The sequence below is a fragment of the Netta rufina genome, assembly GCF_964035555.1.
Source record: "Netta rufina genome assembly, chromosome: 5".
Classification (NCBI taxonomy): Eukaryota; Metazoa; Chordata; class Aves; order Anseriformes; family Anatidae; genus Netta; species Netta rufina.
This window is the reverse complement of record NC_140128.1, coordinates 10,640,962-10,653,137: the sequence shown is the minus strand read 5'-3', so window position 1 is coordinate 10,653,137 and position 12,176 is coordinate 10,640,962. Positions and strand designations below refer to the sequence as shown.

Sequence of the window (12,176 nt, the reverse complement as noted above, 5' to 3'; positions counted from 1 at the left end):
AAGGAGAGCAATGATAACATCAAAAGAGGATTAGTGCTTGCTGAGGCAGTGACCAGAAGGAGCTGTGGTCTATATTTTTGGTAGGGAACTCAGCAGTGAGCAAAAGCCTGCAGTGGGTACCTGCAAAGGATGTATTTGCTGGTGCTCTTTTTTTTTTTTTTTTCCTCCCCTGTAACTCTCTGTACCAATTAACAATCTTTAGAGTGAAGGTAGAAGGTGTCAGGCTGAACTCCCATTGAATTGAAGTCTTCTAGAAAACTGCTGTAGCTTTAATTATAGGGCAGCACCGGCATTATACCAACCTTCTGTTTGATCATGAAGAATGATTTCCTCTCTTCGCTGTAGGTGCTTACACAGTGAAGCTGACGTGTGCCTGTGAGTCAAGGTACCAGATAGTTTTGGACGAATGTGAGCACCCAGTACATAAGGGTCAAAATGCAAAAAAGTGCTACTACAGTATAGAAACTGGTGTCTTGTATGCTACCTAGAGGGCACAGTCTCACTCACCTTGAGCTACATTGCAATTACTGCTACAAAGTAGGCTAACAGTTACCCCACACTGCAAGTGTCCTGACAATTTACAGTATACCTTGACTATGGAAGGGACCTGGTTAATCTCTGATAAACTGAACTTAATGCAGTAATAGGTATGGTTTTGATTCATGTAAATGCCTAATTTATATGAATTTATTTTTAAACAACGAAAAAATATTATTTAAAAAAATATTATTTTAAAATTTTTTAAATATTATTTTTAAACAAAAAAAACACTGTTTTATTTCTTTTATTGGTAGCTTCCGTTCATTGTGATATGTGGGACAAGACTTTTTTTCTTGTGTTTTCTGGTATTGCTGTGTTTCCTTTTATGCAAGCTATGGTATGTTGTATTTGTTTTTTATGTAGTACTGCATAAAAATGATAGTATGACAGTACTGCATATTTGAAACTGTAGTTGGCAGCCTGGCTTTCATACTGGCTCTCTTATGCATTAGTGCCTAGATACAGGAAAGAAACAAAAAGAACTTACAAGAATGACAGCCAAATTCCACACCTTTCATGAAAAGAGGCTCTAGCACTGCTAAAAGCTTCTTTTTGTTCCTGAGGATGTCCATAATGCTCTAACTGGGGGAGGAGATAATTGAATTTAACCGGACAAAGTAAAAGAACCTGTATCCTGTAAATATGCTGACAGTGGGTATTCAACTTGAGGGTGTGCAGGAGCACAGTACCAAGTCCGTGGGCGTATTCCTGCGGCTCCTTGTGGAGCTGCACAGTAAGACTTCCCTGTCCCTGCAACATTTCACAAAAATGGCAAATCCAACAGATTGCTCATTTTGTCTGATTCTATACCCTGCTGATCCATCATTGAGGAGGAAATACTTCAAAAATAAAACTCTGTAGAGAAATTATGTCTATTTAGGAAAGATCTTTATATGAAAATGGCTTTTACTTTGGAGGAAGAAGCCTGCAAATACTTTGAGATTGGATCTATTTATGGCAATACATTAAAAAAGTATGACCCAACCATGATTTATCTTTCTTTGTTAACTTGCTCTAAATAGGAGGGAGCCTGCGGTTGAGGTTTATAACTGGTAGTTTGTGGTATTGTTGGGGCCTTCCCCCCATAACAGAGTTTTCATTTTGAAGGGTCTAAACTACAGTGCAAGTCTTAGACCCCACAGCCCATAATATGTATGACAAAGCATAAGCGCTAAAACAGGTAGTTCTATGACAGCCTGGGCACTCCAGTTGATTTACTATCCAGTCACTGAGCTGCTTCCTGTTGGGTCCTCTTGTCCATCAATAAGACATAGGTACAGAAGTGTTGTAAAGATTTTCCTTAATTAATCTCTCCTACTGAGAGTAGAAAGGAAAAATATCTTTGTTGGAAAAGAATGATTTTTGATAAAATGTTCTAAAAGGTTTCAGCTAGCAGCAGAAACCTGTTAGAGAAAATAGTTCAAATGAGTGAAGTTTGAAATCGGGTTCCTATCGTGCGAGGCTTTGAGCATTCTTAAAATTTGGAGTTGTGCTATCAGTGCTGCCTTATAATACTGTGGGCTCTTTTCCTGGCAATTAAGGAAAGTGGCCTTAGACAAACACTTTGATTTTGTAACGATGTTTGGAGATTCATGGTTTTGACATTCCCACTTCCTACAAACCTACAATACAGGAATTAGAGAGTTTTTAGGAAAGCTGTTTGGGACAATTGTGGTTGTTTTCACTGACATTTTATTTTCTTGCATAAAATTATAAGAAATAATCTCCTCCCCAAATCCACCAAAGCCTGAGGAACCAAGAGAAACCATTCAGAACAGCTGGTCTGGATTGCCGAGGCCTTTTCAGCTTCTGCAAAAATTGAAAAACAGCATTCAGTTCTTTTCTTTCACAGCCATTGCCTAGCTTCTTTGCCAACTCTGTTCTCCCTCTTACATCCATATGACAGGCTAGTGACGCAGTGATTCCTTGTGCACTTGAGAAGCACAGAGTCCCTTCTCACAGAAACTTCTAATACAGTGATTCCTAGTTTTTTGTTTGTTTTTTGTTTTCTTTTCTACATTGCTACTGTTATTGCGTGACACCTTAAGGAGAGGTGAATTTCAAAATGCTTAAAAAATGCTAGCACATTCAGATACAAGTACAGGATGTTTGTTTGGATATGGACATGCAGGAAGGAATAGAAGGACAGAGAGAGCTTTGATGGATGGCAGTCCTTGCAGTCTTTCTCTCTGGGATGTGAACGCCATAGCTGGCTGTGCCTGCAGATGTTGAGACCTGGCTGCTGCAGACAGCATAGTTTTTAGACTAAAGAGAAAATCTCTTAAATAGCCTTGTTAACCTTTTTATCTTATTTATCTTAAAAGAGAACAGAAGAAAACACCAGCTAACTGTGCATGCCTATAAATAGGATTTATTGTAAGAAGCAAACACTTCACATTAGTAAATTTGCAGTATCGGTTATGGTGGCAAAGTGTGAGTGCTCTTAGTGAAGCCCTCTTACCCCTCCCATCAGTAAATATGTCTCCCTCCAGCTCTAATGACTTTTGGTGGACACAACTGATTATTATAGACGACAATTTTTTTTTTTCCCTCATCTAAATTCTTTTTATTTTAAGAACACTATTGTTTTTTTCCAGTTTAATGTGACATATGTCATGGAGAAGCTATTCCTTTTTGTCAGTGAAGCTGATTTTATATATATATATTTATTTATTTATTTATTTTTTTCCCTTTATATCTGCTCTGCCACAATTTCTAATTCTTTTGTAGTCATGCAGAAATTTATTACTAATTCAAGATAGTCTCTGCTGCCTCTTGTTTTCAAACCAGAAAAAATGTAGGTGAAGAATTTAACTTGAACATCCTCTGAGAATGCCGAGACCAAAAGTGAGCATTTTTTCAAGAGCTACAGAAAGCAGCTTTTTTATTTTACCATGGTTTTCATAATTTTTCAGCTGCATTTCATGCTAGTTACTTTCAGCTTTGTGCAAAATTATACTTCTCTACAAATATTTATATGAAAAAATGGCAAAATGCTTTTCTTAAACCATAAACCATCTTTTGAGCAGTTTCAAAATAGACATATTTCAGAAGATTCTCACATGGAGCGCCCACATCAATGAGCAGGAAGTGTTACTGGGCAAGAACAGTACTTTCTCCCACCACTGCCTTGCACCAGTCGTAGGAGAGCTTATGTTCTCTTACTACCATCTTCTCTAAAACACTTCAGCATTCCTCTCCGTGTTATTCTCCATAAAACAGTATGACATGCTACAAATTATACTAGAACATAGCAGTCTATGAGTTCAGTCAAGGTATAATGATGTGCTCTTTTGCATCTAAGTGGTTAACAGTGACAAAAGATTCTTCCTAATCCTCAGTACTTTCCTCTCTTTATTTTTCTTTTTAGTGCATTGGAAAATAAATCTAAAACGTTTCTTCTGTTATCTAGCACTTCAAGCTTTTTCATAGCATTTGTAACCTCTCTTTGCCAACGCTCCATCTGTGATTTTAGCTTGCAGAAAACACTTTGCGATTCTGTTATTAGCTTAGATGCGCAGAGAGCTGCTGTTTAAATATTAATTGTAACTTCCCTCATAAGTGCCGTTAAGCCCACTGAGTAACTTGTGAAGTTCAATATATATCTAGGAGAGGGTTGGGAGAGTGTTTGCGGGTACAGGGCCTGAGCTTAGCCTCAGCAAAGTTTTTACTGGCGTTAACAGTGCAAAATTGATCATGCCCTGATACTTGCAGTTTCCTCTCTTGTCCTAGTTCCTCTCTTTATACACATGTGAAAAAAAGGGAAGAAAAAATAGCATTAAATTTCAAGCATACTTCTTTCACAGTTCGTGGACTTCCTGCTGAACTTGTATATGTGAGAGGAACGCCACACTGCTTGCTAGAAAAGCCGAGATCCATCATTTGTTCCGACTCAGATATCTGACAAGTGCACTTCTGAAGTACTTGTGCATTTTTGTCAAGAACCACACTTCGATAGAGGTGCTTTCTTGTGGTTGACCCCTTCTCTGTTTTTAGTCATAAGCCTCCCCTTAATTAATTTTTTGATTCCTCAAAATGTGATTTACACTTACAAATATTTTTTTAAAAAAGGAAAAGGCTGTATTTACAGACCTTTCAATAAAGTGTATTATTTGACAGAAGTGAGAAACAAGTAGTTAACACCATCTGACCAGCCTGTTATCTGTGGATCACCAGAGCATTGTAATTGTCATGCTCAAATTGAGTATAATTGAAGTATCAGCCCCATTAAAATTGTATACTGTATTTTTCCCTCTCTTCTTCTTCCAGATGGTTATTAGTCTTTTATTGGTGAGGTAGTTTGCCTATGGTGTAATCTGAAATTTTTCCTCATATCATTTAAGTGAGTACCTTCTCTTTGTGTTTGCAGGTGGATGCTGAATTCTGTTAATTGCTTAGAATTAGGATGCTTTTCTTAGTACCTTGCAAATGTATAATGGGCTGAAAAAATTTTAGTAGTATCACATGTTCCTTTGATTTTTCAGCATTCTGTGAAGAGGGATGCAGATATGGTGGAACTTGTGTAGCCCCTAACAAATGTGTCTGTCCTTCTGGATTCACAGGAAGTCATTGTGAGAAAGGTAAAACTTTGATGAAACGCTTTCTTCTTCTTTTGTAATAAGAAATATGATATGCTGCATTAAGAAATAGTTGCTTTAAAGTGTAGTATTTTCAATTCAATCTGCTTGAAATTTTCTCTTCAGTGAAGATATGTGTTTTGGTTGTTCCATAGCTGCCTTTTTCTAACTGAAAGATAGTCTTACATTAAACATGGAAATTTTTAAATGATTGGGGATGTCTGATTTTCCTTCCAGTGGACACTTCTAATTAGTTACAGAGGAAGGTAAATGAAAAATATTTACTCCACCTATCTTCTGTGGTGCGAGCTCAAGGTCACCTTTTGTTTTTTCTGAATCTATTTGGCACATTGGACCTGAATTTGGATGCTTGCTTTTCACTGGAATTTTTGTTAAATAATTCTACTTAATTCAAGTTGTTGGATTTTTAAGGTTTGCTTTGTTTCCAAGTCACTGAGGACATCGATTTCCATAGGACCTTAAGTTGAAATGTATCTTACCAGTGATTCTTTGATTCCTTTCAGCCTTATGTCAAATCTTTTCCATTTCAAGATCTGATCCTGGCACCCTCTTCCATAGGTCCACCTTTCTGTTTTTCTCACAGAGATCTGGTTCATTGTCTACCTTAAGTTAGAAGGAAGGAATGTTACAGGATTCCATACAGTACTCTGATTAGGTTCTCTGAAAAGCAGATTTTATATTTTATTTTGGTCTGTATTTATTGCAATTGAATTTCATTTAAATAACCCAGTGACAGTTTTCTGTTTAGCAAGTTTGTTAGTAAACCTTTATACTTTACTGGTGGAAATAAAGTGAATTGTTAACGCAAGTTGGATGATGCTAGTATGGGTGAGCTTATAATTGACAAGCTGTTTTTTTTTTATGGAAGAAAAAAAAAGAAATAACCATTAAAGGGCACGTTAAATCACTGGAACCACTTGTTATCCAGAGACTGTCCAATAATTAGTGTATAACAGTGTCTGTTTAATACGTGTCTGTTCTGCTATAATAGAAAGTAATTTAAATCCAATTGTCAACAAATGTGCTTTGAGTAGCTTCTGAAAACTCCTAAAGCTTTTTATGGATGCACTTAAATCACTGTATAATAAAATCCCATAGTTTCTAGTTGTCAGCATTGTTTCTAATGATTTGGGAATGAACTAGGACATGAATTTTTTCATATCATCTTGAATTAATTTGAGTACTGCATTTTGCTTGCCTATAGCCTTTGGGTTATTTGTTTTGAACAGAACTAAGCTCCCAAGCCTCCTGACATTCAGCAATAAGTTCGGACAATATATATGGGGAGGTAATAGAAGAAAACCTGCCTTATAGCCCCACTCTAATCCTGCTAGTTCGCCTCTCTCATGTATAGTTTGTCCATTCCTTTCGAAAATGTCTGTAATTCAGAGGGTACAAATACATTCAGAGTGATTCAGGATACCTGGGATGTGTTGTATGGATGTGTAAATATGGTTCTACAAAACCAGCACCTGCTTTGCCCAAGGGTTCCCTGCCGACTCAGGGAGCTGGTGGCTTTAGGCCAGCTTTCAGCTCAACCGCCTGTCTTTCACACATGAATCTTTAAAGCATCTTTCTTATAGCTGTAAAGGGATTCCTGTAACTAGAATACAGAGTCTTTAAATTGATGAAGCAATGGTTTAAGATTGATAAATGGATGACATAACCACAATTGAAGGCTATGTTGTTCATGCTTGTGTATTTTTTTTGATCTAAAGGGTGAGTTAGCACACCAAGTAAAGGAAACATGGCAGACAAGGGACACTCGGTAGGTATATCAGTAAATTTAGAGGTATATGTCAGAAGAAGCTTGCTTCTGTGTATAAAATCTATATGACTGGATTATTTTTTTATTCATTGGATGTGTAGGATTTATCAATAGTCTACCACTCAAGCTAATGATGATAACATTGAGAAATTTGAATTTGCTTTGAATATGAGAAGTCATATTTTAGTTGTATTAGACAGCGTGTTTGAAAGCTTTAGCCGATATGTGTTATGTTGTATGTGTATTTCAGTAGCTAAGTGAATGTCAGGTCTCTAACAGCTTCAGCCATCTGAAGGTACATGTCCTGGAAAAACTACAAAAAAAATATGTATTGAGAGTAGAAAGGTGATGAACCATCTTTGAAGCAGACCCTTTTGCTTACCTACTCGTTCCTGGAATATGCAATAGTGTCAGGAATGGGAGGTCAGAGAAGACTTCCTTCATAGCCTCTCTTCATTTTGCTGCAGTTTTATTGGAGAACATCTAAGGTATTCAAAAACCATTTGTTGCTTTATTTGTTTTCCTTCTGTTGTATGTAGTGTTAGAAATAAACAGTTGTGTTTAACATATGGTACCACTCCCTCAATCATAACATAGTTTGAAGGCTGTGAAATGGTGGGACATGACTTTAAATCAAACATTCCTGGTAAAATCTTGTCTGATGGAAACTCATGGTGAGATGACGCATATCTGAAGTAAACTGATGTGTTTGGGTAATGTGTTCTATTCACCAAGCTGCATTTAAAGATGTCCTTCAAACCAACAGTACAGCAATCCTTCATACATTAATTGTGAGCTGAAAGGACTCCTCACTAGCTGAAAACGGTGTGACCCAAATTGGCTTTAACGTCATGGAAAGGGTAAAACAAACCATCAATTAGAAAGGTCATTGAAAAGCAGGTGCATTTCCTTCTGCATATGAATCATATGTTACTCATTTGTTCTGACTGTCTGGTTGAAATGATATTAGGTTAATTAAAAAATCAGAGATATTTGAGAAGACTGGGATATATAGTGGTAATTTACTCAGTTGAAAAGGTGAAATTAAAATACATATTTAAGGTGTATGTACAAATACATAATTCAGCGTGCTGCTGAGAAGAATTAGCTATTACCAGTTGTTTTACCTGAAATGCAGAATTCGCATAACACCGTTGTGGGGCTGCCTTTTCTTTTTGCATGCAAAGTGAACTGCAGATTGTTATCCAGAGATACTGTCAAGTATCTCTTTCAATCCATTCTTTATAAATGCTTTTTCTATAACTGTGAGCTTGATGCTTTTTACAGACTTCTTGTCATTTTCTGTTTAGGGACTGATTCTATTTTCTGATTAAGTTTTTTATTTGTCTGTTTTATTTATCTGACCATGGCTGAAATAAATGATCTGTGCGATCATTACCATTTGTGATAACTAACATAGTTGTGATGCCTATGCTAGAAAGTTTTTGTGTTAGTTTTTGCTTACATTGCTGTATGGTTCTAGCATATATACACCTGGCTGCTGAGCTGGAGATGCGCATCCTTAAATGTATGTAATTCTGTTGGCTTAAGCCCAGGTGCATTCTTGGCAGGGATCCCTGTTAAATGCTTCCAAGAGACATTTCACTGTGCAGAGAGGAGTGCAAACACAATGCTCTGAGAGTAGTTGGCAGCATGGAGTCAAATGCCCTACTTTTTCATCCAGGAATGTTTTCTCCAACGTTTTAGCAATATTTTAAAATAAATATAATCCCATAATTCATTGAGCTGCTTTTCTCTCGCAGTGGGTGAGCCACAGGTCAGTGGAGTTGTAACGCTGGTTTTGTAGACAGGCTCTGCTATTATTCTGTATTTCTGGAATGATCGTCATTACTGCCACTGATGAAGCACTGAGAATGAGTTAGGCATAACAGTGTAGAATATCAAAAGATGGGAGTAAGCAAATGATTGAACCTGCAGTATGTTGCAGGCACCCCTCGAACACCTACATGCATGTGAAGGAGTTCTGTGTATGGGCCTAGGAAATACCCACCGTCTTCAATACAGCTCTGTGATGGTGTCCAGTGGTTACAGACATTTCAGTTAAGGAAGTTAGATCCTGGCATTACACAGCAAGTTGAGAGTAGGTGTCCAGCACAGAAACACAGGAGGAGAGCAGCCATGGGAAAGCAGACTGTCATCCTGGGCTAGATACCCCAGACTACAGCTGGTTCCTAGGCACAAGCCAGTTGTTACTCAAATATAAGCCACCTCTTTACAGTACCTCCTGTATGAATTATAACTTGGGCAATAAGAAGGAAAGAGCAAAAAGGTTTGAAGAAGCAGGTTCCTAGCTAGAGGCAAGTTTATTATTTATTTATTTATTTATTTCCCCCGAAGCTGCAGGAGGGCTTTCGCACTGCTTGAGCAACATGTCCAAAATTGCACCAAATCTTTGTTCCCATGGCTTATGAAAGCTATTGTCTGAGCTGGTATACACTGCATGAGGAATATGATTCTGGTAGATAAGAAGGAGTGTGTATTGACTAGAGCTCAGAGAGATAAATGTTTTTGTTGTAGTTTTGTCTAGTCTTTCTAAAGTGAAGGTAAACTTTTATTTTTTTCCTTACCAAATGGGTGAATGGTGTCAAAGAATTGCCTGCTGACTGTAAACAGTCAGAAGTAAAGGTAAGACGTGGCAGAGAAGCATCAGGAGGTGGTAATTACTGAGGTTATATTTTTGTGTGTGGTTTTGGACCATGTGTGCAAAAGATTGTCTGACATTGAGGGGAGAGGTCATTTTTTGGTATGTACCATGGCTGAGAAATGTGCTCTGAATCCCACTGATCATACTTGTGAATGACAAAAAAAAAAAAAAAAATCAACTCTTGCCGTGCTGTATTAGTTACCTAAGGATTCTTCAGTGCAGTGTGGTTTTCACAGGTGCACAATGGAACGCTGAAATGCTTATATCTTGAAGTTGGATGTGTCATGTAACTGTCAGGAAAATGAGGAGGCCTTTAGTTTGTTTGTTTCATATTAGCTTGCAGTATCTGGAGTTGTCGTCTAGACGCTGTGTAGTGCTTTGTTGACTCATCTCTTAAATTGCTTCTTCTGGAATTTCTTGTCTTCTGCAGTCCTTTGGGTAAAAATCCCTATAGTCTATTCCTTTGGACCCTGGAAATAGAAAGAAATGTGAGAACTGTCTTTCCATGTGCTATTTCTTTGATTCCTGAGCTGGATCAATCTTTAGGTGTGTAGCTATCAAAGACATTTCAGTTGAGGAACCTGGTTTAAAAAAAGAAAAAAAAAAAAGCAAACAAAACCCAAAGCAAAACCGAAAAAAAGATTTTCAGTGAGTACAGTAAGCTAAATGTCAAAACTCCCTACTTTCTCTATCTAAGGATATTTTGTAAAATATGAAGCAAGGTTTATTTTGGGAAACAAACCAGCTGTGCAGCTGTAGGCATAAGGCTTTGCATTAGATTCTTTCTAAAGCCTCTCATTTCAAGGTGAGGCAAAGCCTGTACAGTGCAATATAAGAGGGCTGAAGTGAGCGATACTTAACTTATTACAGAAAATGGTGATTGTGGCTGATACAACACTCCTGAGAGTGTGACAGATCCAGAGAAGGCAGATGCTCCAGGTGGCTGAGGTTACCCTACTCCATTTGCTGCCAAGCTGTTTACAGCATTTGCCTCAGCGGTTCTTATTGCAAAATGGCAAGAGGTGATATCTTAATATGATAGAAGAAACAAAGTTGTCATTTGTAAAGATATCAGGGAGTAGATGAAAGAATATCTACTAGAAAAATCTGATTAAGACAGTCTCTAAGGATCAAGGGGACATCTGCCTGCAAATCAACAAATAACTCTCAAAGGTGGGGGGAAGTTCTTTCTCACACTGCCAAGCCAAAGAAAAGTGAAATCTCCCGGACCAGGAATAGCACTTATTCCCATGGCTGGGGAGATTGGACTCGTTTTTTGTAGTGCTTATACTGCCTTGTGTACTGCAAAAATTGAAGTTTAAAAGCCAGGAGTAACATTAAGCACTGACTGCGTTTATTTATTTATTTATTTCCATGGGATAATTTTATGTTGCTGTATTGGTAATATTCAAGTGTCTGAGTATATATACTTCTGTTTGATTTTAATGAAAGGAATATCTGCTATATTAATCTCTGCTGTTAGCTGAGATGATACCTTGACATTCCAGCTAACAAATGATTCTAATATTCTAATGTTTTATTACTTGTATGACTTGTGGTCATAAAATCTCTTTCATAGTCTTCTGATTTGGTGAGAGGGGGAGAGGTTTTTTTGTTTTTGTTTTTGTTTTTTAAAGTCAAAGAAAATTCTTTTCTATTCTCTCAGATCCCCAAAACTTGTGCTTAAGAATAGGGTTGTATAATTTTGCATATCCTGATTGGAATAATGCACACTACTCTAGATTCCCACAATTCAAATTTCTCCACCTAAATTTTACTTTCCTCCCCCAGCCAGTGTCTGTATGCCAGCTGTACATGTCAGGTATCACTTAAGGATGCAATTTTATTCAGAGAAGAGAAAGGCAAGATTTAGATAGTTGACATCTAATTTGCATTTGGATTCATACAGAACAATGTAATGAAGAGGTAATTTCTGTTGATCAAACTTTATACTGCAGAGAAGATCCAAGCCCAGATTTTAAAATTTTTGTTCTCTTGCCTTATACAATTACAAAAATACCTTTACATGGTCTTGGCTGGCCGTCTTCTTTGTATCCCAATTCCTGTTCAAGATGTTCTACATCAGGTTGATGTACCTACACAACAAGGAGGTTGCCCGTGTGGCTGGTCTCAGTAACATTCCTGGAAGATGCAGAGGTGGAAAACAGTGTTCACAGCCTAAAAGGACATGTGTTTCTTTCCTAGCTGAGAGAAGAGGGTGCTCGGAGAAATGTGGGATAGTCTAGGTAAAAAGGTAAAAATGTCTTTGCCCTCTAGTGCCTGGAAATCTCTGGGAACAAACAAGGTTTGCTTATTCCTGTTTTGTTTTTTTTTGGGCTGCTGTTACACCCCCAGTGTTACATGATTATTCGTCCATAAGTTCTAACTAATTACGCAGTACAGAAGGAAAATCATGCATAGAAAGAGACAGGTAAATCAAACAATAGCACACTCCTAAGCTTTGTATTCCTTCTGAACATCCTACAGCTTGCAGCCCACAGAGCAAAGTTTTGTTCAAAAGCCTTGCTCAAACTGAGACTGTGGAAATTGTTTGCTGCTGTAGGCCTTGTTGCTTTTGCCCTTTTTTGAAGTGCTCAGTCCCTAA

The 12,176-nt window shown here is 37.6% G+C and overlaps 1 protein-coding gene across 1 annotated transcript in view; it reads left to right on the top strand.

Moving 5' to 3' along the window:
- NELL1 (neural EGFL like 1) overlaps positions 1-12,176 on the top strand; it is a gene marked incomplete at both ends in the record, with an annotated part of 286,983 nt that overhangs the window by 218,150 nt on the left and 56,657 nt on the right. Inside the window, one exon of the mRNA XM_084287507.1 lies at positions 5,025-5,120. Within this exon, the coding sequence (XP_084143633.1) occupies positions 5,025-5,120 (96 nt within the window). The remainder of the gene's footprint in view (positions 1-5,024; positions 5,121-12,176) is intronic.